This window comes from Heloderma suspectum, chromosome 7 (assembly GCF_057233095.1).
Source record: "Heloderma suspectum isolate Gila_16-S chromosome 7, 16-S_ref, whole genome shotgun sequence".
NCBI lineage: Eukaryota > Metazoa > Chordata > Lepidosauria > Squamata > Helodermatidae > Heloderma > Heloderma suspectum.
Window position 1 is genome coordinate 25,059,583 of NC_139464.1, and position 23,407 is coordinate 25,082,989.

At 43.1% G+C, this 23,407-nt stretch overlaps 1 protein-coding gene across 10 annotated transcripts in view; it reads right to left on the minus strand.

The window, feature by feature from the left end:
* Positions 1-23,407, minus strand: part of ERC1 (ELKS/RAB6-interacting/CAST family member 1) — a 274,951-nt gene that overhangs the window by 112,058 nt on the left and 139,486 nt on the right. For 8 of the 10 annotated variants that reach the window (XR_014784243.1, XM_084809321.1, XM_084809326.1 and 5 more), the window contains 2 exons: positions 17,407-17,460; positions 11,307-11,467 (listed from right to left, as the gene is read on the minus strand). Coding sequence is in view for 9 of the 10 variants with exons in the window: in XM_084809321.1 (XP_084665447.1) it covers positions 11,307-11,467; positions 17,407-17,460 (215 nt within the window). In the remaining variant the exon portion in view is untranslated. The remainder of the gene's footprint in view (positions 1-11,306; positions 11,468-17,406; positions 17,461-23,407) is intronic. The other 2 variants (XM_084809327.1, XM_084809324.1) reach the window with 1 other exon arrangement.

Below are 23,407 nucleotides of genomic sequence, written 5' to 3' on the forward strand. Positions count from 1 at the left end.
TATTTTATTCATTTATTTAATTATTAGGAACAAAACACTAAGTTTCACAACTTACAAAAAGGGTTACATATTTTAACAATATTTTATTGCAAAAGAAAGCAAAACCTGTAGTGTGGTAAAGCCAAGCAAGGCCCACAAAGCTCCCAAAATAGAAAATTAGAGGGACCAATTATTTATTGTGTCTCAATCCATGTTCAGATTTGAGCCATCTGAACATAGAAATATGTGGAGCAGCTGTGCTGAAGTTAGCGTGAATAAATGTTCACCGGTTTGAAGACAGGGTAAATCCTCTTGCTTCAGTTTATGCTTCAACAGGTAAAGATGGAAATCCAGACTGACTTGCTGTTTTTCCCTTTGAATAGACCAGACTGACTGGTGTATACATGAGAGACAGGAACTCTTCCAAAAGGGAAGGGAAGGGTAAAGTAACTGCAACTGACCTGACCTTCAGCTACTGTAGGCCACGTTGGGAGGGTCCTTGCAGGAAACTGACTAGTCTCTGTATGGACACTGACCCAGCTCAAACACCAAAGGGTTCATTCAGTTGCAGCACACAGGAAAGTAGTACCAAAAGAATGCAGGGCTAGTCCACTACCATTTATTTGTCAGAAACAACCATTTATTAGAATGAAGTGTGAATTCAATTTTTTTGTCATGTTATTTCTCAACATACCATGGGAGGGCTTGTTTGAGGGCAGGCGAACCTCAGGTGCGTGGGCCTCACAAGGCCCATGGGGGTTCCCAGTCTGGCCTGGCAGCTTCTTCCCAGGGCCCTGCAACCTCTGCCATGGAGGAAAAAGCTCTTATCTCTGATCAGCAGCTCCCTTTCTCAGTGCTCAGCAACGGAAAGCACAGCTGCTGATTGGAGATAAGAGCTTTCCCCTAGGGGTCAACGTCATGGACCAGCACCCTGAACCATCATCCTTATAAGATTCTGACCCCTCATCCTCAGAAGAGACATTGGAATCAGTAGAAGACTCAGCCATAGAAGGGCATCATGAGGCTTCTATCTTTCCAGAATCCAGTTCTCCAGAGGAGCCCCAAGGAATGGCTTCCCTGTGTCCAGAGGAAGCTCCATTACTGTCCTCAGAGACGCTGGCATGCCACAACCACTTCCATGTTGCGGCAGTCTGAGGCTGCTAAAACAGACCACGCCCTTTCAAAACCTCAGTAGAGGCAGAGCTAACCATCTTAGAGGCCAGTGGCTTCCTATTTAAGCCTCAGTCTTGCTCTGATCTTTTTGCAGCAACATACAGACAATCCTGTCTGGCTTCCAGCCCCAGCACTACTTGGGAGCTTTCTGTGATACTGAGCTCTTTCTGCCTTGATTGCTGAGAAACCTGACCCAACCTGATCCCTGCTCAAGATTTGATTCTAACCAGAACAACCCAAGCTACATCTCAGAGCATCATCAGGATTCATGGCCTGAAACAACAAAGCCATAAGGGCCATAGGAAGAAGGCTTCTTCTGCTTCCTTCTGAATAATCATGTAGATATGCAGTGGTTTGCCCTACTTACTTGTGAGTAGAAATTGTGCTCATGCTTACTTATGAGTAGGAGTGCTATTTGAAAGTGCTGCTGAGTGATTCATTCCTGCTTCCTTCTGAGATTTGTCCTGCAGATGACCTATCTATTGCATTCTAACCCCACTCTTCAGCCGAAAATGCTACCAGAGCAGCTTTCATGAGATCAGTAACAAACAAGAGAGTTCCTGACCACAAGCTTATAATCTAAGACATGACACAAGGGGTGGGGGGAAGAGGGGGGAAAAGCAAACTCAGGCATCAGTTTGTAGAGGTACAAAGTTCTCATACAACCAATTGTGATGGAAACAGTTGAGGATGAGGAAGACCCAAATGGAACTGGTCTCTCAGCAAAGCCAATGGAGTGGTCCTGTTTCCCATCTCTCCCTGCACTGCAACCATATGGAATGGCAGCTGCCTGGTGACAACTGAGGGAGGGAGAAGCCTGATGGAGCTGGCCTCTGAGTAGGGTCAAAGGAGTGTATAATCCTTGAGCACACAGTGCAGGTTCATTCCTAACTGAAAGCCATCCCATATCTATTCATTGTCCCAATTTTATTAACGATATAAACTTGGATCCTAACATTCCAAGAATGGAACAGATATGATGCAGGAGTCTGCAGATGGAGGAGGCAGTTGACAAAAATTGCCCCTTCCCTTACAGAAGGGCAATTTAGAAGAGTAATCACATTGATCTGGTCAGGATTTAACTTTCTAATTAGGCTTGGATTATCTGATCCACTCTGAAGTTGGGGGTTGAAAAACGCTCTCATCAGCAAGGTTTTCTCCACTATTGTAATATTATAAATACTCATTTTTATTGCCTTAGCTGAGATTTTGCACAGGGCCTATTCTTTCCTTCAGAAATTCTGAGAATCCTACATATTTGAGGCTCCAGGCACATGCTTAGTTCGTCCCTTGGTAAAGCTGAACTTAGCAATGGTATTCCCCATAGTAACCTATGGCTGCGAGAGCTAGACCATAAGGAAGGCTGAGCGAAGGAAGACAGATGCTTTTGAACTGTGGTGCTGGAGGAAAATTCTGAGAGTGCTTTGGACTGCAAGAAGATCAAACCAGTCCATACTCCAGGAAATAAAGCCAGACTGCTCACTTGAGAGAATGATATTAAAAGCAAAACTGAAGTACTTCGGCCACATAATGAGAAGACAGGATACCCTGGAGAAGATGCTGATGCTAGGGAAAGTGGAAGGCAAAAGGAAGAGGGGCTGACCAAGGGCAAGATGGATGGATGACATTCTGGAGGTGACGGACTCGAACTTGGGGGAGCTGGGGGTGGCGACAGCCGACAGGAAGCTCTGGCCTGGGCTGGTCCGTGAAATCACGAAGAGTTGGAAGCAAATGAATGAATAAACAACAACAAAGCTGAACTTGCCTGGGGAAGCTCCTGCCACAGGTGAGCCTCCTATTAAGGCCTCATTTAGCTTCATACCCCCTCCAGGGGTGGGGTGGGGGCTAAGGGGAGAGAAAAAGAGGCAAGTCATTTACTTTGCTGTGGGGGCCAGGAATGTGATCCCTTAGTTTGTATAGCCCAGTGGGAGCTGTAGGGATGAGCAATTGCTCAGTTCTATCCTCATCTTGGTTCAGTGACCTCTACAGCTGCAGAAGTAGGACTCTGTCAGGAGTGTTTCTGAGCACAGGGAGTGGGAGAGTAGTTCAGATTCTGAAGAAGAACCACCAGACATGTGGGAGGTATGTTCCCAGGCTAGTCCAGACATGGTTAGGCAGGTTCCTCAGGTTTCAAAGGTCCAGCTGCAGGAGGAGGGTCCCTCTCCCCCCGCCCAGGTGAGAGACAGCAAACAGGGAGAGGCGGGGTTTGGGGAATCTGAATTAACAGATGCCAGACGCAGAAGCAGAGCAAAGAGGGAGAAGGCCGGGCAGAACTTAGACGGTCTACCCAATTGGCCTTGCGTGAACAGCTGTGCCTGGAGACCTCACGAGAGAGACCTCGCCCCCCCCCCCGCTTAAGTTAGTCTAGTGAGGCTGCTTTCCTTTCAAACCGTGGGCAACTTTCGTAGCTAACTTTTGAACCCCCTGAAGGCATTTCCTTGTAGACTGAGAGTCACTGAGAATTTGCATCTGTATGACCCTTTGAAGAAATGGGCATCTGTATGACCCTTTGAAGAAATGGATTAAAAGCCGTAGATTGAAGCCTCTTGTCTGTGTTTGATTTGGTGTTTGAGTAGGGATGTACGAAAGTGACTTACCTTTTAACGAAATTGATTCGAAGTGGGGGGGAGGCACTTCGTCCCTCCCCCCGAAATTCTGGCCGGGGGGGAGGCGCTCCGTCCCTCCCCCCCCAAATTCTGCCCGGGGGGGAGGCGCTCCATCCCTCCCCGCCCCCAAATCCTGGCCGGCCGGGTCCGCAAATGGCGGTAGCCTATCACGGATGATTTAAAAGAAAAAAAAAAGTGTACGCAAATGGCGGCGCCCATGGGCGCCGCCATTTGCGTTCCTTATTTTGACACGTCTTAGTCTACATAAACATTCACGTAGACTACGGCGAAAATAAGGGGAACGCAAATAGCGTAGCGTCTACGCTATTTGCGTTCCCCTTATTTTCGCCGTCTTAGTCTACGTAAATGTTTACGTAGACTAAGACGTGTCAAAATAAGGAACGCAAATGGCGGCGCCCATGGGCGTCGCCATTTGTGTACGCGCGGTTTTTTTTTCCTTTTAAATTAGCCGTGATAGGTTACGTAAACATTTACGTAGCCTATCACGGTATTTTTTAAAATCTAGCCGTGATAGGCTACGTAAATCTTTACGTAGCCTATCACTTTTTTTGTTTGTTTCTTTGTTTTTTACTGGAAATGGCGGTGGTGGCCGCCGCCACCGAACCACTGCCGGAGCCGCCGCCAGGAAGATTCGCCCAAGGTAAGTCCCGTCCCGGGGGGTGGCGGGGTGTGTGTGGCAGACCGTTTCGCTACCAATTTCGGGGGGCCGAATGCGCTGGCATTCGGCCTCCCCGAGATTCGTGACGAAATTCTCTGACATCCCTACATTTGAGGTTCAGTGGGGGCAAAAGGAATCCTGACGGACTCCTAGCACTTTACCTAGGTTATTGCTCCAATGCATGAAGACAGGATTATACAGCTACTGCACCTCCCTCTTGCAAACCCCTTCTTACCCTCCAACAGCTATAAGGCAAAAGAAGAGGTCTACATATGGGGATAAACGAAGGGAGGAAGAGGTATGGTCCAGCCCTAAGGAAGGTAACTATATAGAAATGAATTAGAATCATAGAATAGTAGGGTTGAAAGGGGCCTATAAGGCCATTGAGCCCAATCCCCTGCTCAATGCAGGAATCTAAGTCAAAGCATCCCTGACAAGTGGCTATCCAGCTTCATCTTGTATGCCTCCAGTGTGGGAGAGCCCACCACCTCCCTAGGTCATTGGGTCCATTGTTGTATTGCCTTAACAGTCAGGAAGTTTTTCCTGATGTTCAGCTGGAATCTGGCTTCCTGCAACTTGAGCCCATTATTCCCTGTCCTGCATTCTGGGATGACTGAGAAGAGATCCTGGCCTTCCTCTCTGTGACATACTTTCAAGTACTTGAAGAGTGCTATTATATCTCCCCTCAGTCTTCTCTTCTCAAGGCTAAACATGCCCAGTTCTTTCAGTCTCTCTTCATAGGGCTTTGTTTCCAGTCCCCTGATCATCTTCGTTGCCATCCTCTGAACCCTCTAATTTGTCCGCATCCTTCTTAAAGTGTGGCGCCCAGAACAGGACACAGTACTCCAGATGAGGCCTAAGCAGTGCTGAGTAGAGGGGAACTAGTACTTCACGTGATTTGGAAGCTATGCTTCTATTAATAGCATTTGCCAAAATAGCATTTGCCTTTTTTGCAGCCACATTACATCGTTGGCTCATATTCAGCTTGTGATTGACAACAATTCCAAGATCCTTCTTGCTTGTAATGTTGTTGAGCCAAGTATCCCCCATCTTGTAACTGTGTATTTGGTTTCTTTTTCCTTGGTGCAGAACTTGGCAATTATCCCTATTACATTTCATTCTGTTGTTTTCTGGCCAGCTCTCCAGCCTATCAAGATCACTTTGAATTTTGTTTCTGTCTTCCAAGGAATTAGCTATCCTGCCCAAATTTGTGTCATCTGCAAATTGATCAGCATTCCCTGCACCTCCTCCTCCAAGTCATTAATAAAAATGTTGAAAAGCACTGGGCCCAGGACTGAGTCTTGCGGTACCCCACTTGTTACCTCTCCCCAGTTGGAGAAGATCCCATTGATAAGCACACTTTGAGTCCGACTCTGTAGCCAACTGTGGATCCACTTGATAGTTGAATTGAAATAGTTAAAGCAGAAGTGGAGTCTGGCTAGGTGCTGCAGTTTAAAATCATAGGTGCAAATGCCTCGCAGACACATCACACTTTCCCCAAAGCACCTTTACATACAAAGGTTGGAATAAAGAAGGAAACCTGTGCCCACCCAGAGTGCACACTTCAGACCTCCAGCAACAATACTAAATGTAGTATCCTAGCACTTTAAATGCAAAAATAAATGCTTTCAAGCAGATGGCATTTTTCAAATACATTTCTATAAGCATTTTATAATCTAATAATATGAGAGGAAAAATGACCCCGAAGTTGTGTAAACCTGACTGGAATGCAGACATCTGTTCTGGTTAAAATGTTTCCTGACTAGGGTCCTCCATCCTACTTTAAATATTTATAGTTTTTAACTAGATTAAAACATCATAAGAAGGGTTTTATTCTCAACAACCTGCAACTGGAATTGATGTGCCAGCTTTTTCCAGCGTTGCCTTAAAACAAGAACCAAATTTTGCAGCACTGTCCCACTGTTCTCACACTCACACACTCACTTTGTAAAAACAGATCCAGAAAGGGTGGGTGGGTAGAAAGAGGGAGAGGCTCCCCTGAAATAGTGTGGAAACAACAGTATAGTGTAGGTAAATCCTCAGGAAGTGAATGGCAGAAAGAACCTCCTTTCCCAACTCCTCCCTACAACATTAACAGCCTGAGCAATTACTGAGTGGAACAAACCCCTTTAACACCACCTGGTGCAGTCTTCAGCAGTTGGTCTTGCTCCCAAGCCTGTCACGGCTCATTTAGATAGTATAGTACATTCTCTCTATAGCACTATTCTTGGGGACCATGGAGTTCAAAACATAATGAGATATAGAGATTTTTATCATGAAATGTAACGTAACTGTTAGCCACAGTACTCAGAGTTTAGTATTTGAGGACCACTTGGAACAGAAAGCTTTTTTAGACTAGGTGGAGTATAAAAACAAATGATCTGGTTAAATATGTACACTTTACTAATAGCTAAAGAAAAATGAGTCCAGGCTGATGAAAGGGGGTCTTATTTACATGCACTTTATTTAGAGATCACATTTCCCCATTATATCCTTACCACAAACACTGTACAGAGTCATATTCACAGCACAACTACCTTAGACTAGAATAATTGCTCAATCTATCACTGTTGCATAAAATTATATTTTAAAAGCCCCCACTAGAATACCTATTACTTTCATAATATCTCAATCTCAATAGCACTGGAAACAATTCCAGTGATGAGATTATCATTTGCGGTAGAAGTACAACAGCAAGCTGCTTTTAAATGAGAAAGATTAAACTGGGAAAACCATAAATTACCATTCTCTTCTCAAATTAGGCAAACACAAAAGTGTGACGAAAGATGGGTTTCTTCATATAATATTCCCAAGTTTTTTAAAACTGAGATACGAATGTATCAGAAGTGCAAATTTTGCAAATGGTAAATCTACCCTTACTATCACAAAAATGCGTAAAGACAAAGAGATTGGCCACTGCACACACAGTAATTTTGCTATACTTGTATTTCTACAATCAGGTCTTCATTTGTGAAACATTAACATTCCCAGACTGCAAGAAAATGCTTGAAATGTAAAAAGCAATGTGGACAAATAGAAGTAATTGTCAAAAAGTAAATGCAGTGTTTAGTGGAGCGGAACCATGCCTGCTTTAACAGAAGACCAGAAAGCAGGCTGACAATACATTTCCTGATTTTTGCAAGTGAACTTGCATGAGAAAAACTTTGCTATAACCACATGTGGTTGTGCTCACTCAAGTACTGTGGGTACCTGTGGTTACTCAAGACTATTTCCAAAGGTATGCAATACCTCCCATCCCACAGTGTAATTCAGAATCACTTCAAACCATCATACAAGGACCTGTGAAAATTGGTAAAATTTTAAAGGAGCATAACCTTCCCAAGCAATGAAAAACACACTGGCAGCAGAATGGAAGAGTCTCTGTGACACACAGCATGCACGTACACACACTCTCCATCGGGGCTTCTTCCTCAGCGCATAAAGAGGAATCCAGTGCAGTGAGCTGGCGATGAAGGAAGTGATTACTTCCTTCATCACCAGCTCACTATGCTGAATTCTTCTGTGGGGCTGCAGAGGGGGTTGGGAGCAAGAAGAGTGGGTGGGGGAGAGGCCTGGCCAACTGGATGAGGATACCTGTTGGGATGGAGGCTCCCTATCACTGCTCTAATGCAACCACGTGTAGTTTTAACCGAAACTTGTCTTGATTGCTGAAAGCCAGTCTAAAGAGAAAGGTCTTAAAATTTATGAGGCTACAATTCTATACACACCAACCTGGGAGTAACCTTCATTGAATGCATGGAGGCTTGCTTCTGAGTTGAAATGTGCAAGATTGCACTGTAAAACATTTTGAGTTCAGACTTTGGGAAGTGCAGATACTTTCTAGAAATGTATAACTATTTCCCAAAAGTAACTAACTATGTTACAACAGGTTTTCATTGAGAAGTGATTTTATTAATCACTTCTCAATGATCACTTGGGGTTCAGGCCAGGTTTTGGCACGGAAACAGGCTTGGTCCCCCTGTATGATGACCTATGTCAGGAGAGAGACAGCAGGAGCGTGACCTTGTTGATTCTCCTTGATTTCTCGGCGGCTTTCGATACCATCAGCCATGGCATCCTTCTGGGACGACTGTCTGAGCTCGGAGTGGGAGGCACTGCATTGCAGTGGTTTCGCTCCTACTTGGATGGTTGGCTCCAGAAGATGGTGCTTCGGGAATATTGCTCAGCTCCATGGATTCTCCAGTATGGGGTTCCACAGGGGTCAGTTCTGTCCGCCATGCTATTTAACATCTACATGAAACCGTTGAGTGCAGTCATCCGGAGTTTTGGGGCACGTTGTCATCAGTATGCTGATAATGTGGAGCTCTTTTTCTCCTTTTCATCTTCTTCAGGTGAGGCTGTGGATGTGCTAACTTGGTGCGTGGCTGGGACAATGGACTAGATGAGGACTAATAAACTGAAGCTCAATCCAGACAAGACTGAGATGCTGTTGGTGGGTGGTTCTTCTGACCGGATGGAGGGTGCTCAACCTGTTCTGGACGGGGTTGCACTCCCCCTGAAGGAGCAGGTTTGTAGCTTGGGGGTTTTCCTTGAGCCATCTTTGTCACTTATGGCTCAGGTGGCCTCAGTGGCATGGAGTGCCTTTTACCAACTTTGATTAGTGGCCCAGCTATGCCCCTATCTGGACAGGGATAACCTGGCTTCAGTTGTCTATGCTCTGGTAATCTCCAAGTTAGATTACTGCAATGCACTCTACGGGGGGCTGCCTTTGAAGACGGTTCAGAAGCTGCAGCTCGTGCAAAATGTGGTGGCCAGATTGATAACGGGGACCAGAAAGTCCGAATATAGAAGACCGACTCTGGCCCATTTGCACTGGCTGCCTGCATGTTTCTGAGCCCGATTCAAGGTGCTGGTTTTAACCTATAAAGCCTTATGTGGCTTGGGACCACAATACCTGACAAAGCGCCTCTCTGGACACGAACCTACCTGTATACTACGCTCAACATCTAACGCCCTCCTCCAGCTGCCTACATCGAGGGAAGCTCAGATGACGGTGACAAGGGAGAGGGCCTTCCCAGTGGTGGCCCCCAAATTTGGAATGATCTCCCCGATGAGGCCCACCTGGCACCAACATTGTTATCTTTTTGGCTCCAGGTTAAGACCTTTCTCTTCTCCCAGGCATTCAGCAGCTTATGATAAGCTTTAATTGATCCTGGAATGTCTTATGCTTACTGTTGTTTGCTTTTGAGATTGTTTGTTTGAAGCTGTTTTAGATATATGTTTCTTTTGTGTATATTGTCTGTTTATGTGTTTTTTATGTAAATGGTTTTTAATTTCTGTATATTGTTTTTAATCTTTGTAAACCACCCAGAGAGCTTCGGCTATTAGGCGGTATAGAAATGTAAATAATGATGATGATGATGATTCAGAGCTGTATGCTTAAAAACATTCTTCAATATACAACACAGCATGCATATATGTGTACATTTTAATGAGAAAGTTTGGCAGAGCAGTTTGGCAGGCAAACATACTGCTAGAGGATTGATTGTAATACATATCTCAAGTTGCTTTGGATTCCTGCATTAAGAATTATTCTCCCCTCCCTCCTCACAAAACACCTCTCAAGGATATGTATGTATATATCTTAAATAAAAGTAAAACATACTCTCAGTGTCCCAGTGCCAGGTATCAGACTGAAGAATATAGAGCTTGGAATACAACACAGTTCATGCTTCATCTCTAAGACACCCCACCCACCTTCTTTCCATTGTGCACAAACTGTTCTTTTCTGTCTTAATTTATCTCCCTCTCCTCCCACTCAAAGAAAAAGAAAGAAAAAAAGCAAAGATGTTGACAGGAAAACGGAATACAAATAATGGCTTACAATACCAAAATCACTTTATTAGCCCTGCCAATAAAAACGTTCCTTCTCTTCAGGGATAGCTAAGCAACTAAAAGTGCCTCTAATGATCTGCTGGCAGCACTAGCCAACATAGCTCTAAATAGATAACTGTCTCTCTGAAGGCTGCAGAGCACTCACTTCCAAAGTAAGGCAACGGGACTTGTTTCCAAGTATATAGGAATTAATGGGCTATTTAAAATGGAAAATTCAGCAGAACCTTAAATTCTCTCTTCCTGAGCTGCAACCTTAAATTCTCTCTTCCTGAGCTGCCTATGCTTCCCCACCCACAACCAGCCTGTGACTTGACTGAATCGGTTTGTGCCTTAAATGCATGTACCTTGTTTGTATGTGAATCTGATCATTTAATTCAGCAGGCACTCACCATCTGGAAAACTCTCCCTTGTGTAGTTTGGGAGGCAGAAAATACGACATCTTTCAAACGCCTCCTGAAAAAACACTTGTTCACCCAGGCTTTCCCTGGGCTGTGAGTAAATTAATGATGCTGCTCCATTTTACTGCTCCTTGATTTTTACTGTAGTTGGAAGCAGTTTTAATGCTGTATTTAATATTGTGTTTTTAATATTGTATTTTAATATTGTGAACCACTGAGAGATTTTTATTATATTCAGTGGTATATAAATGCCATCAATCAATCAATCAAAGATAGCCTATTGTAATGTAAGGTCTTAGGGCATGAGCAGTTAGGACTAAAACAAATAGTGTCACCCATTTATAAAAATGTATATGAATGCATGAGGTATGTGTGTGGGGCGGCTATGGGGAAGTAAGTCAAGACACCTATACGATTCTCCTCCTCTATTCCTAAACTCTTAACATATACACAGTACACCTATCCAGACGAAGTCTTCAAAATTAGGAAAAACAATGACTTCTGTGGTAAAGTAACACTTCCAGCAATGATTCTAACTGAAATTAATAGAAGACCTGGAAGACTATTTTTTAGAGTAAAAGCCTAAAAGAAATATTAAGAGAAACAAAGACATACTTCATCTCTAGGACCTCCTCCAAATGTTTCCTCCTTTCAGTACGCAAGTTGGTCAAGTGAGTTTCCTTCTCAGCTAGAGACTGTTGGGTAGAGGACAGCTTTGCTTTCATAGATTCCAGTTCTTGTTTTACTTTCTCCATAGCCATCATCAACTCTTCTACCTAAGGAGTTTGAGAATGACAAAAAGGAAGGAGAAAGAAAGTATGTGATCATAAAGATCTTTGCCATTCACCAGACCCCTGAATGACGGGACAAAAATAATGCAGCAATCAATTTACCTTTGTCTTTAGTATTTACCTGATCTTGAGTCCTTCCTTGTATTTTAATGTGAAATGACATGTTGATGTGATTATGAATTCGAGAGAAGACACATCTTTATTATACGTATGGTTGTTCACTGTTATATTCTTCCTTCTACCTGAGGTACTACTGATAATGAATCTATATGCCTTGTCTATATTAGACTTTACAGTAGTATTGAAAGTTACAAAAATATAGACCAATATTCTTAATTTCAACATCTTTGCAATATTGCAATAAGTATCACAACCCAGAATACATTAAGTACCTCCTCTCTCAGTGTGCTTTCTGAAAACTTGAATTGATCGTTCTTACTCACAACTCAAGTCTAATACAATTAGAATGTATTAGCCAAAGTAGTAGCTATAAGGTGACCACCTGATAAACCTGCATCTCAGAGGTGGCCCCTAATACAGGGAAAGGAAGGCGCCAATCCCCCACAGTAGATGCCAGAGCCCTCCTTTCCACCTTGCTCCATTTGTTAACATTCAACAACTTTTTTTTTTTTTTAAGGCGAGCCCAGTGCACCTGCATTGCCTGATCGTGACAGCTGCCTGATCAACCTGTCCTGAAAACCTCCTGGCTTCAGGGGTAATACTGAGCGTGCGTGCTGGACACACACACACACAAACACACACACACACACTAGTTTCCTGTAGTCTCCCCAGCATAGGTGCATCATGGGGAAGAGAGACTCAGGCTAGAAGGGTGCTCTGGGTAGCGATCTTCCACACAGCACCATTTTAATGCACCCTGGCAACCAGGGTGCATTTACACTGGTATTTTTAGTAATCTGAAAATGAAATAGGAAAATTACAAGAAGTGGAAGAAAGGATAAGTTGCTATGGTGGGAACATATCAGTACAATACAGTTTGTTTGACAAAATACAATCCCTCCCCCACAAAGCTAAAACTAGTATGATGCAGGATCTACTCTCAGTCAGGTTTCAATAATATGTTTAAGAGATATTTATTGGGGATGCTTCAGATATAGCAGGGGCGGACAACAAGCTCTCCACCTGTGCCCCCCATGGCCATTTTTGCACCCTGCCTGCCCCCAGCTGCCAAATCCGCAAAAAAAATATTTTTGCCGCTGCCACTGCAAATTCAGTGACGGCAATTTTGGTGCCAGTGGGGTGTAGGACCTGGTGGGTTCCAGGGGAACAATACAGTCCCTGACCCCCAGAAGTTGCCCACTCCTGAGATACAGGATATCTGACTCAGGTTGGGGGGCACTGAATTAGCTGATTCTCTGGGCTCCTTCCAGCCCATGACTATATGTAGTACACTTATTAAAAGAGGCAAAGAGACTTAACTCAGCCAATAGTCACACTTGGACACAACAATATGGCAGGATTCTCCAGAACTCTGGCTTATTGATAATGAGCAGCGTGGTGGTACACTTTGTCTGATCTCTCCCACTTGGCTTCTCCTGCAAATGGGAGCGGCTAAAGAAACCATGGATCTTCTTTCCATTGTTTGTTGTAATGTCTGAACTGGGGATTCTGGCTTGTCTTTCCTCCCACAAGCCAGAGTCATAAGGCAATAACAAATCATGGCTTATGACTCTGGTTTGTTTAGGGAGAGTCAAGCCAGAATACCCAGTTCAGATGTCACAACAAACAAATGAAGGATCCATGGTTTGTTTAGCTGCTCCAAGTTCAGGAGGAGCCAAGCAGGACTGATTCATCAATAAGCCAGGGCTTTAGAGAACACTGGTGACATCTGAACACAGCCACTGTCATTTGCTCAAAGTCAAATGTCTCCCAGCATCAATGACCTGGGAAAAAAAGTTTTCCCACTCAAAGTTGCTATTAGTTACATCAACTTGTGACCCTCACATAACCAGTGGTATGGGATGATGGGAGTTGTAGGCCAATAAAACTGGAGGGCCACAAGGTGCCCATCCCTAGGTTAGATGATATAAGCAAAGGAAGGCCAGAGACTTCAAGATACAATCCTAATAGTCTGTTTCCACTTTTGGTCATCTTTAAAGCTTGAAGAAAAGATCCAGTACCTCAATATTAGTGAACAAAATTCCTCCCTGAGCCCAGTATTAAGGTCACTATTTAATTATCTGTAAGGTTAGGCAACCTGGTGCCCTGCATATGTTTTGGTCTACAACTCCCACAGGCCCTAGCTAGCATGGCCAATGATCAGTTATTGTGGGAGTTATAGTCCAAAACATATGCAGGGCACCAGGTTGCCTACCCTTACAGATGATTAAATTGTGGCCTTAATATTGGGCTCAGGGAGGAATTTTGTGTCTGCGGACTTTGGTGGGGTTCCATAACTGCCTTCTGATTCTTTTATGAGCAGAATATTTCCCAAGAACACACATTTTATTCTAGTTTGGACACAAAACATACAAAGTACAGCTGGGTCTTAGATATGCACCTTAATTGCCCAAGTTGTATAGTACAGTGAAAAAGTAGATTGTGTAAAGTACCAAGCACAGCCAACCGTTTACTTAAAACCCCAAGCTAATAAACTTTTACCCAAATATACAAAAATGAATGATAGTTCTACTGAAAATCCAGCTTTTCTAAGAATCTTTTAGGATGTTTTAGATGCTGTCAAATATTACAGCAAAATACATTTCTCAACTACATCTGTACTATGATAAAGAACATACATCCTCCACAAATCAGTATTGAATAGAAGACACAGTGATGTACAATGCCCCTTGTATTCTTATTAGATATTTACCCTGCTCCATCCTTGAATCCATTTTAAAAATAAATAAGATCAATGGGCTATGCATAGAATGAAAGAATCTGAGCCCAGGAATTTGTTCTGGATACCAGAAGTGAACAGATCTCACAATCTTTTCACACATAAATCCATTCCTGGTTATCCCAAACTTTCTTCATTTCAGCAGTATAATTTAGATCGTATCATGTTGCTGCTATTGTTAAAAGAGAGCTTTGGCTATTGGGTGGTATAGAAATGAAATAAATAAATAACAAATAACAAATAAAACAATTGGTAGTCAGAAATTCTTGATGATTTACTGCAAATCACCCAGAGAACTACCAGTAGATCCAGATCTACCTTCTGCCCACTCCTGTTCTAATATATATGAAATGCAGTATGACCAGCTTGGTTAGTGACATCAACGCATTTCCTGTGGTAGTCACATGACCATCAAGCCAGTTGGTACATAGATAGGGTTAAGTAATATAAATAAAATACACACATTCACTCTGCTGGATGTAATCCACAAGGAAGCAACAAACGATTAGGCAGACTTAAGGTTCAATGGGCCATCAGCTGGCAAGGAAGAAAAGCAATTAGACATTGCAGACGTTGCATTCCACCAATGCAGACATTGTCTAGCAGACCTGAGAGCCTTTCATTATGAGAAGTTTCTTGACATAAGGAGAAGGTATTTGTTTAGCAATTTACATTTCACTGACATAGTTTGGTAACAGGTTGGAACAAACAAAGGGATTATTTGGTTGGTGGAGAAATTATAGTTTCTTTTTGATTCCACACACAGAATGAAACGGGTAGGAAACCTGGTGCCCTCCAGATGTTCTGAACTCCTATAATGCCAACTACTGGCTATATTGACTGGGGCTTATGGGAGTTGTAATCCAAAACATCTGGAGGATACCAGGTTGCCTACCTTCTGGAATGAAATGTACAATATTTAATACTGTATAAATAACACAATTTCCTCTAAAATTAAATTGTTCCTCTTTAAGGAGAAATAGGTCAACATATTTATAGACTCTCTTATGTTCAGAGAAGTATGCTACCAATGCAATCTTCAGAGTGGGATAGTATGACAATATGTATAACCCTTGCTCTTGCGTGAACCATGAAGGAGCTAAATTCCTTCCCTGGATGAAAAGAGGAAACCATTCTTCAAGTCTGCCTAAGTTGCCAGACCTGAAGAAGAGAACTAGCAGCTGTAGCTTGTTAAGACTGCTGGAAAAATGAAGGAAGCCATGCAAATAACAAACAGAGTCTTGCTGGCATGGGAGAAGTGTTCCTGAGAAGGAAAAGGAGCTGTTCTGTGGTCTTCTAATCCACGAAATATTTGAACCAGGCCATGGGAAAAAGAGGAACTAAACAACTGAATGTCTGGCTTTTGCAAGGGACTATATATTGGCACCAAATATTGTAACCAGTAAGAACTGTTTTCTATCCCTTCCTGCATCTGGACCACTACTTGGATGAAGCTGCCCTGTGGCTATAGCAGCAGCTTATTTTACTCTTACCACTGAGATGTTTACTTAAATTATAATCACTTCTCTGTGTGAAGATGGCAGCTTGACATGCAGTAGATAGCCTGACTTGTGAGCAAATTTAGATAGTGAACTAAAAGCTCACTGGAAAGCTTCAAAAGGCTTCCCACTATTAACTTGCATTGGCTCTTTGGGACAAACCTTCAGAAACTGCAGGTAAAAATGCAGTGAGGCAAGCCACAATATTCCAGAAGAGAGTATCCCTGCTTTAGAAAGCCAGCTGAACCTAGTATAGAACACCATCTTCAAGGATACTTGAGTTTGCTTTGCTTAACTTAAGCTTGATACTTAAGTTAAGCCCTTATTTTCAATAAGGACATTTACTTAGCTTTTCTAAAGGAGGGAATTCTTGCCTGTTTTGGAGTCCTTGAAAGAAAGGAGGACTCCACTTCCTCCCACCAGCATTCAGACCAATCAGTGGATGTAGGAAAGGCTTCAGGGACTGCCTTGTTCCATGCTTTTAGGACAGGGACTATAGCTCTGTGGTAGAGCCCACCTTTTGCATGAAGAAGATCCCACCATCAATCCCTAGCATCTCCAGTTAAAGGGGTTAGGCAGATGGTGATGTAAAGGCTTTTGCCCAAGACCCTGGAAAGCTGTTGCAGTTAGAGCAGACAATACTAGGTTAGATGGACAAATAATCTGACCTGGTATAATGTAGCATTTTCTGTTCCTATGAGAGGAGAAAAGAATAGGAGCTGCCACTACTACCCCATATTTGCCGTCCTCAGTTGCTCTGGATTTTTTTTAAAAAAATTCTTCATTTCATTCTTCAATTCAGAATTTATTTTCTCCCTTGACTACCCAAAATCTTAGTTGATGAGGGCAATTTTTGACGGGTAAATTAAGGAGCTTACTTTCAAAGATTATTCTGATTCTGGTGTACAGACTTGGAAAACTGTACCCAACCCCAATTCCCTGTTCACAAACTCTGAAACTGAAATGATCCCCATCTGTTTACTATCTATATGGCAAGTTACGACTGCACGGGAATGTAAAGAAGCACTCTCTGTGATGCTACTCTTCCTAGAGATGTAATAAACCTCAAGTCTGAGTATCTGTTGTACATGGTGCAAAACTAAGTTGGGATTGGATGGCTTGTGATAGCTTAATACGTGGATAGATTTTTAATGTTTGTACCCACTCCAAGCTGCTGCATCAGAGCACATTTCCTCCAACAGCCACAAGGGATGGCAACAAGATAGGGCTATAGAAGGGCAGGGGAACCTGTGGCTCTCCAGATGTTTTTGGACTATCACTTCTATCATCCCTGAACAATGACCATGTTAGCTGGGGCTGACGGGAATTGGAGCCAAACAACATCTGGAGCAGCCTTCCTCAACCTGGTGACATCCAGATTTTTTAAATTACATCTTCCATAACCCCTCACCATTGCCCATGCTGAGAGTTGAAGTCGGAAACATCTGTAGGGCACAGGTTCCCCAGCCCTCAGCTATAGGATTACTTTACAGGGCTAGTTTACAAAAAGATAAAACAGGAAAGAACAGGGAGAGATATAAACACAAAATAAGACTTATTCATACCTTTAGCCATTTACTGCCTAAATGATTGGTCTCACACATTCTTTCGTTTACTGGCTTCAACAGGCAACGAGAAGCAGAATGGTGGAAAACAGTAAATCGAAGAAAGAGGGGAAAGCATGCAATTAAAAACAGAAAGGGCAATTAAGGGGTTTAAGAAGTACGAACATGCAGAAAGTAATTCAAATCTAGGATTGATAACAGTTTTAATACACTAAAGGTTTTGTCAGTTTAATACACTAAAGGTTTTGTCAGTTTAAGAACAAAGAGAACCACAGCTACACAGCGTTACAATTTTCACACACACACACACACCCCCGTCACAAAACAACTTCTGCTAAACACAGGGAAAAATGAGGCCCTTCAAGGTTAAAAGTGAATAACTCAAAAAAACATTCTCCCCCTGTAGAGCCTTGGGTGGTCCAGAAAGGTGGCTTATAAATATATTTTTTAAATTAAATAATTATAACAATCGCTTGTCACAAATACTTGATATAATTACTACAGAAAGACTTGCAAAATAAGAAAGGTGTGGAGTTAATGATGAATGCTAATTGCCACATTCAAACACCACACTACACCATGGTTTGTTTAGCTTAACTGTGCTTTTGTTTGTACCTCTGAACACATCCTAGCTAGCTAACTTAAGGTTTGTTTGTGAGGAACAAACAACAATCTGAAACCATGGTTTGAAGATGGCTTGTGAATCTTGGCTTGCATTATAATTGTGCCCAAATCTGCTATCCTGGCTTAAGCCTAGCTTGTTTTGGCACTCAGCCCCTGCTGCCTTTTGGCTTCAGAGATGTGAAGGAAGACCAGTTAGAAGGGGGGAAAAACACTCAGGGACATACCTGTGTATTTTAAAGAGCAAGTGTTTCTGGATGGATTGTTCTGGTAGCATACAGAGGCAGCAGCTGAGCAATAAATTAAGATTTACAGTGCCAGAAAGTGTGCCTTCTGTGATGCCACTGGAGGGGCTCAGCCACAGGGTTACTGCCCTTTGGCAAGCCCATTCAGCAATCCCAAATGCTAAGGCAAGAGACTCTGCATGTTTTTTGTGAACCCCTTCAGTCTCAATTGCTAATTGATGTCCAAACCTGAAATGGACATGGATTATGTATGAACTGATAAATTGTGAGAAACTACTTTTCTGTAGGCCAGATTAGGCAATGAGATAACTATATAATACACACAGTTAAGTTATGTGATTAAGGGCGCAATCCTATTCAGATAGGTGGTCACTTCCAAACTCGGAGGCGACCGCCTATCCAGTGCAGGGCAGGAGAAGCACGGAGGGGATCGTTCCCTCTGCGCTTTTCCTGCTCTGCATTTTCGGCTAAACAGCTGATTGCGGCGGTCTAACCGTGGGAGGGCTGAGCGGGGCAGGAGGCTGCTGTAGGACACATTGGATGTGTCATACAGGCATTTCTACCCTCCCCCCCAGAACGCCCTCTGGAATGCCCCTTTTCGGCTGCTCCGCACTCCTCTTGCAATCGCTGAGGACGGGGTTGTTCTGCTCTGCCTTGGAGACAGCGCGGACGTGTGTGGGGGTTGATTCTCTGGAAACCGACCTCGGAACACGGGCTCTTAGGTCGGTTCCCAGAAAACCAGATATCCTAAGGCCGTCTAGCTGCTGTCTAGCAGCCATAGGATTGCTCCCTAAGTGCAATAAATATTGGAATCACAGCTCATAAGAGGAAAGTGTAACTATAATGCAACTGGAGGGAATCCAGTGCAATTATTTAATAGTATTTTGTCTAATTATATATCAAGATCAAATATATCATTTTTGGAAAGTTAGGAATTTTAGCAAAAATTACTATGCATGAAAAGAATTACAATGTAAAATATCTAAGCATAAAACATCTAGAGAAATGGATTTAATGGAAGAAATGAAGAAAATGTTCGCAACTGTTTATTGATTATTTTAATAGTGATTTTAATATTTTAGCATGTAAACCACAGTGGGAGCAATCCTATGTCTCCTAGAGGAACTGCTGCGGATTTTTTGGATTTTTGACTCCGCGCTTGAAGACAGGGCTCCAAGCTCAGAGCCAGGAAACTATGCTCCCCACTCCCTCCCCGCCAGCACCAAGAGAACCGTGCCGGCTGACTCTCCATGCTTGGTAAATAGACTACAGAGATGGCTGGCTTACGCCTCTTCACCGCCCCAGCGTCCTTCCCTCTCTCTCCCTAAAGCCTCCACCAGACAGGCAAAATCGCTTGTCTCACTAAAATGCAGCATGGGAGGTACATGATGCCTCTCTCTCTGCATAGCATATGAGTAAGCCTCCAAATTCGTGGGCTTACAAGTACCCAGGGTGCAACCCATAGGACTGCGCCCTTAGAGATTTTATTATACCAAGTGGTATACAAGCATTATAAATAATTAAAATATAGATAAATTTAAGAATTTTAATGGTAATCTTAACCTTTTGGAAAAAAGAATAAAATAGAGAAAACCAAAGGAGAAACAGAACAAAAAATTGAACTCAAACCGAGATTTTAAAAGACTGAATAAATTCAAAGACAGACAAATAAAGAGTTGCAGAAACTAGATGAAATGCATGAGGAACATAAGAATAACATTAAGAAAGTAGAGGAGCTCCAGTCAGAAAACAGCCTTACAGTTGCTATCAAGATCAATTCTAAGAAAATAAACCCTCTAGAAAATCAATTAGAAATAGTAGAAAATTTTAAAAAATGTATCTATAAACTGTTGTTGTTGTTGTTGTTCAGTCGTTCAGTCGTGTCGGACTCTTTGTGACCCCATGGACCATAGCACGCCAGGCCTTCCTGTCCTGCGCTCTCTCCCGGAGCGTGCTCAAGTCCATATTCATTGCATCGGTGATGCTATCTAGCCATCTCATCCTCTGCCATCCCCTTCTCCTTTTGCCTTCAGTCTTTCTCAGCATCAGGGTCCTTTCCAGAGTTTTCTCTTCGCATTGCTGGCATGTGAAATGAGTGCAACTTGCATAACTCAGTGAAGCCATAAGCTATGCTGTGCAGGGCCATCCAAGATGGACAGGTCATGGCGGAGAGTTCTGACAAAATGTGGTCCACTGGAGAAGGAAATGGCAACCCACTCCAGGATTCTTGCCAAGAAAACCCCATGGAACGTATCACAAGGCTAAAAGATATGACGCTAGAAGATGAGCCCCTCAGGTTGGAAGGTGTCCAATATACTACTGGGGAAGAGCAGAGGGTATTTCCATGTAGCGCCAGAAAGAGTGAAGCAGCTAGGTTAAAGCTGAAAGGACACTCAGCTGTGGATGTGTCTGGAGGTGAAAAGAAAATCCGATGCTGTAAAGAACAATATTATTTAGGAACCTGGAATGTAAGATCAATGAATCAAGGTAAGCTGGAGGTGGTCAAACATGAGATGGCAAGATTGAACATCGACATCTTGGGAATCAGTGAACTAAAATGGACAGGCATGGGCGAATTTAATTCAGGTGACCATTATATCTACTACTGTGGGCAAGAATCCCTTAGAAGAAATGGAGTAGCACTCATAGTCAATAAAAGGGTGGGAAAAGCAGTACTGGGGTACAATCTCAAAAACGACAGAATGATCTCAGTACGAATCCAAGGCAAACCATTCAACATCACAGTAATTCAAGTCTTATGCCCCAACCACTGAGGCCGAAGAAGCTGAGGTTGATCGGTTCTATGAAGACCTACAACACCTTCTAGAACTAACACCAAAAAAAGATGTCCTTTTCATCATAGGGGATTGGAACGCTAAAGTAGGAAGTCAAGAAATCACCGTGATAACAGGCAAGCATGGCCTTGGTGTACAAAACAAAGCAGGACAAAGGCTAATAGAGTTTTGTCAAGAGAACACGCTGATCATAGCAAACACTCTTTTCCAACAGCAAAACAGGCGACTCTACACATGGACATCACCAGATGGTCAATATCGAAATCAGATTGATTATGTCCTTTGCAGCCAAAGATGGAGAAGCGCCATACAGTCAGTAAAAACAAGACCTGGAGCTGACTGTGGCTCAGATCATGAGCTGCTTCTTGCAAAATTTCGGCTTAAATGGAAGAACGTAGGGAAAACCACTAAACCATTCAGGTATGGCCTAAATTATATCCCTTATGAATATACAGTGGAGGTGAGGAATAGATTTAAGGGATTAGACCTGATAGACAGAGTACCGGAGGAACTATGGACGGAGGTCCGAAACATTGTTCAGGAGGCAGCAACGAAATCCATCCCAAAGAAAAAGAAATGCAAGAAAGCAAAGTGGCTGTCTGAGGAGGCTTTACAAGTAGCTGAGGAAAGAAGGGAAGCGAAAAGCAAAGGAGAAAGGGGAAGATATATCCAACTGAATGCAAAGTTCCAGAGAATAGCAAGGAGAGACAAGGCGGCCTTCTTAAATGAACAATGCAAAGAAATGGAGGAAAACAATAGAATGGGAAAGACTAGAGATCTCTTCAAGAAAACCGGAGATCTCAAGGGAACGTTTTGTGCAAAGATGGGCATGATAAAGGACAAAGAAGGCAGGGACCTAACAGAAGCAGATGAGATTAAGAAGAGGTGGAAAGAATACACAGACGAACTACACAGGAAAGATCTTAATGTCCCTGATAGCCACGATAGTGCGGTCACTGAACTTGAGCCGGACATCCTAGAGAGTGAAGTCAAGTGGGCCTTAGGAAGCATTACTAACAACAAAGCTAGCGGAGATGACAGTATTCCAGATGAGCTATTTAAGATCTTAAAAGATGATGCTGTTAAAGTGCTGCATTCAATATGCCAACAAATTTCGAACACTCAACAGTGGCCACAAGACTGGAAAAGGTCAGTTTACATTCCAGTTCCAAAGAAGGGCAATGCCAAAGAGTGTTCAAACTACCGCACAATTGCGCTCATTTCACATGCCAGCAAGGTGATGCTCAAAATCCTACAAGCTAGGCTTCAGCAGTATGTGAACCGAGAACTACCGGAAGTACAAGCGGGGTTTCGAAGAGGGGGGGAACTAGAGATCAAATCACCAACATTCGCTGGATCATGGAAAAAGCAAGAGAATTCCAGAAAAATATCTATTTCTGCTTCATCGACTACGCTAAAGCCTTTGATTGTGTGGATCACAACAAACTGTGGCAAATTCTTATACAGATGGGAGCACCAGACCACCTTACCTGTCTCCTGAGAAACCTGTATGAGGGACAAGAAGCAACAGTAAGAACCAGACATGGAACAACCGAGCCGTTCAAAATTGGGAAAGGAGTACGACAAGGCTGCATATTGTCGCCCTGCTTATTTAACTTATATGCAGAGTACATCATGAGAAATGCCGGGTTGGATGAATCACAGGTCGGAATTAAGATTGCCGGGAGAATTATCAACAACCTCAGATACGCAGATGATACCACCCTAATGGCAGAAAGCGAAGAGGATCTCAAGAGCCTCTTGTTGAGGGTGAAAGAGGAGAGTGCAAAAGCTGGTTTGAAACTCAACATTAAAAAAACGAAGATCATGGCATCTGGCCCCATCACTTCCTGGCATATAGAAGGGGAAGAAACGGAAGCAGTGACAGATTTTACTTTCTTGGGCTCCAAGATCACCGCAGACGGTGACTGTAGCCATGAAATTAAAAGACGCTTGCTCCTTGGGAGGAAAGCTATGGCAAACCTAGACAGCATAGTAAGAAGCAGAGACATCACCTTGCTGACAAATGTCTGCATAATCAAAGCTATGGTTTTCCCAGTAGTAACGTATGGCTGTGAGAGCTGGATTAAAAGGAAGGCTGAGCGCCGAAGAATTAATGCTTTCGAACTGTGGTGCTTGAGAAGACTCTTACGAGTCCCCTGGACTGCAAGGAGGTCAAATCAGTCAATCCTAAAGGAAATCAACCCTGACTGCTCATTGGAAGGACAGATACTAAAGCTGAAGCTCAAATATTTTGGCCACCAAATGCGAAGAGAAAAGTCACTGGAAAAGACCCTGATGCTGGGAAAGACTGAAGGCAAAAGGAGAAGGGGACGGCAG